The 3,118-nt window shown below is 47.1% G+C and overlaps 1 protein-coding gene across 1 annotated transcript in view; it reads right to left on the bottom strand.

Annotated features, from left to right (window-relative positions):
- Positions 1-827: 827 nt before the first annotated feature.
- LOC107159990 (glycine N-acyltransferase-like protein 1) overlaps positions 828-3,118 on the bottom strand; it is a 30,333-nt gene continuing 28,042 nt past the window's right edge. The window contains 1 exon segment of the mRNA XM_048788233.1: positions 828-967. Coding sequence (XP_048644190.1) covers positions 828-967 — 140 coding nt within the window.

The following is a 3,118-nucleotide window of genomic DNA, read 5'->3' as shown; positions in this document are numbered from 1 at the left end:
AGCCCCAGCCCTCTAAACTTGTTTTCTTAAAAAGAAGATTCCAGATCCCACCCTCGACGATTCTGATTCAGTACCTCTGGGGTGCAGTTATGGAATGTGCACTTTTAGTCCGCTCCCTTGCTCCCCAAGTGAGAACTGCGTGGGATCTGACAGCTGCCTAGACTATTCTCTAAGTGTCTGTCCAGGAGTAAAACCCTAGACCTTCTTAGTTGAGGAGCAGCAAGGAGTACCCACAAGGGCTAGCTGCCCATCTTCTCATCCCAAGCCTCCTTGACTGTAGGCTGTAGTCCTTCTGCTTCGTGCTCTTGCCAGTCACCCTCCTAAGAACTCCTAGTGCCTCCCGGATCAGAAGAACCAATCTCAGAAGGAGAGAGTCTGCCGCAACCCGCGGTGCAGAAGGTGCGCAACGCGCTCTCTGGGGAATTTTCCCGCGCCTTGCAAAGGTAAGCCCGCGCTCTGGGAAACTGACCCCGAATTGATACTTTTTCTGGCCAATGGATGAAGAGGTTCCGGAGACTTTCTGTCTTCAGTTCTTGGCGGCGCTCCAGACACCAAGTAGAGCAGCAAGAACGGTGGACCTCATTGCACACTCAGATGTGTAGAGGGACCGGGCTCGGGGCAGGAGGATTGTGGGCCCCCCTTACCCTGTTTGTCCAGATGACCCTGCCCTGCCCTAGCGACCCACTACCCGCACAATCAGTCCATAGCCAGATGGATAAACTTTGAGCAATCAGTTCCCTCTGTCCCTTCCCCAGTCCTTGGCGCCCTCTGTCTCCGGGTGGGGACAGTACAGTCCTGGAGAGGAACCGAGGTAGTCCTGTGTGGCTTCACGCGTGGCGGTCGCTGCCCTTCTGCTGCTGGCGTGGGCGGTGGCGAGGGTTGAGCATCCAGGCAAGACCAAGTTGCCTCTGCAGAGCTCCACCTAGACCTCGTGGAAGCCTTGGCTCTGAACCCGTGGGACAGGGTGCTGCAAGTTCCCCAGCCTTCAGAGGACAAAACCGCCCACAGCGGGCTGCTGCCGGCTCCTGCCGTGGGGTCTAGTGGGGCTTGGCGCCTGGGTTAAACGAGGGAGGAACTGAGGAGCAGGCTTTGCCAACCAAGAGGAAGAAGCCAACATCTGCAATCCCTGGTTCCCAGGGTGAGCATTAGAAAGTGTAGGACTTTACAGTCCTGCTGGAGGACTTCGGAGTAAGCAGTCCCCAAACTGAGGGTCAAAGAAGTGCTTCACATCGGGCTTGAGCAAACATCTTATTGTTCAAGAATTTGAATAGGAGAAAATGCCTTCAGTATCAGATGCTGCTTTGGAGAAGATGGGGAAATATGAGCATTTGAACAAGGTGACAACGGTAACTCTTGTAATTCATAGAACAGATGTTATGTAAAAGTTGATGGTGTTGGATGATCATAAAAACTTACAGATTAGCTACAATCACTGCCCAAATTCCAGGTGCTTTGTGGAGTTTGGAGAGAGAAAACTGTGGAAGTATAACTGTAAAAATAATTGAAAAGTTAAAAGAAAAATAAGGGGAAATGATAGCTTTTGCTAATCAATATTATTCCTTAAATCATCTGCAAGCTGCACACATGATTAGCACCCACTACATTGGTGGAGAATAAAGTATTACTCACTGGGACTTGCTTATTTTCTTTTCATTGTACAATCTGGAGGAACCAGAAAGCCGTGAAAAGCAAAAGATGGTACAGAACAGAGATGAAATGGACTGACATCTCTGAGGACAGAGAGCTTGCCCTGGGAAGAACCACACAGAGGGAACATTTGCACATATCTACACTAAGCACCTTGCAGGCCAAGGAGTCTGGATTTTTTTAATAGATGTATGAAATTTATTCTAAATGGGGAACTTGAAGCTGGAGGAGCAATGTAACCTAATCCATATTGTTAAAAATTACTCTGGCATCTGTGTGTACAACAAACTCTGGGGCGGGTGTGCATGTGTGTGCAAAAGTAGAGTGGAAGAGAGGGTGACTAGGAGTCTAAGGATTCCAGAGATGTCAGAGGTCTTGGTGATAGTGGTGGTAGGGGGTTAGAAGTGATTGGATTTTATATTTATTTTGGAGGGTAAACCCACAAAATTTGCTATGGATTGGGTGTTCCATAATTGGGAGAAAAAGAGAGCTCAGTGAGGATTCTTGGACTTCTGACTTGAGCATCTTCAAGTGAAAATGGATCCGGAGGATTTAGGGGATAAGGCCAATGCTTTTGAATAGTGACTCCTTCATGAGTCCCTGAGAGATGCTCCCCACTTCTAACACAGCAGGCTCACTTCTATATTTACAGTTGCAATCAACCTTGTTCTGAGAATACAAGGGAAGGCACCTCTGCCTGTACCTGGGGAGTCTATTGCAGAGAAAGAGATTTAGAGTTGGACTTGGTATGTACAGGATGAATGGTCTGAAGGAGAAGACAGAAACAGAATGGACTGTGAACAAAGGCAAAAGTGAAGGAAGAATTAAGGAGAATTAGCTTCTGGAGATGAATTTGGGATCAGGGTTTGGGAATCCTATTCCAGAGCTTGCATGGATTTTCAAAAGCTTGAAGGGATAGTGAATTCACTGAGGACTAGTCTCACCCCTGCTGAGAATCCTTCTCCATTTGGGAGAGCACTGGGATGGGGTCTGTCTCTAAGTTCCTGGCCAGAAGCTCCCACAGCTAAACCTTTCTATGTAGACCCCCAGAGCTCTCCTTGGAGACTCCCCAGTCTCCCAGGAGGAGGCCACCTTCCAGCTGGGAATTTTCTGTCTTCCAGAAGAGAAATTCCCACAGCGCCACCAAGTGGGCTGGGTGGTTTCCTTTCCAGCCAGTGGAACTCCCAGAAGGATGGGGTCCCAGTGTGTGTGTGTGTGTGTGTGTGTGTGTGTGTGTGTTGGGGGGTGGGAATGTCGCATTTTAATTCAACATCTATTCATGGTGGGGCAGTGCTTGGTAGTTGGGATTCATTTTTTTTTGTCTCATTCAACATTCCAGGATAATTATATACACACATATTTATATACATACATACATATATTTGGACATATATACACTATACACACACAAATACATATATATATATATATATATATATATATATATATATATATATATATATATATATAT

This window comes from Marmota marmota, unplaced genomic scaffold (genome assembly GCF_001458135.2).
Source record: "Marmota marmota marmota unplaced genomic scaffold, marMar, whole genome shotgun sequence".
Taxonomy (NCBI): Eukaryota; Metazoa; Chordata; class Mammalia; order Rodentia; family Sciuridae; genus Marmota; species Marmota marmota.
Note: the sequence above shows the minus strand (reverse complement) of the source record. Positions and strands in the feature narration are given on the sequence as shown.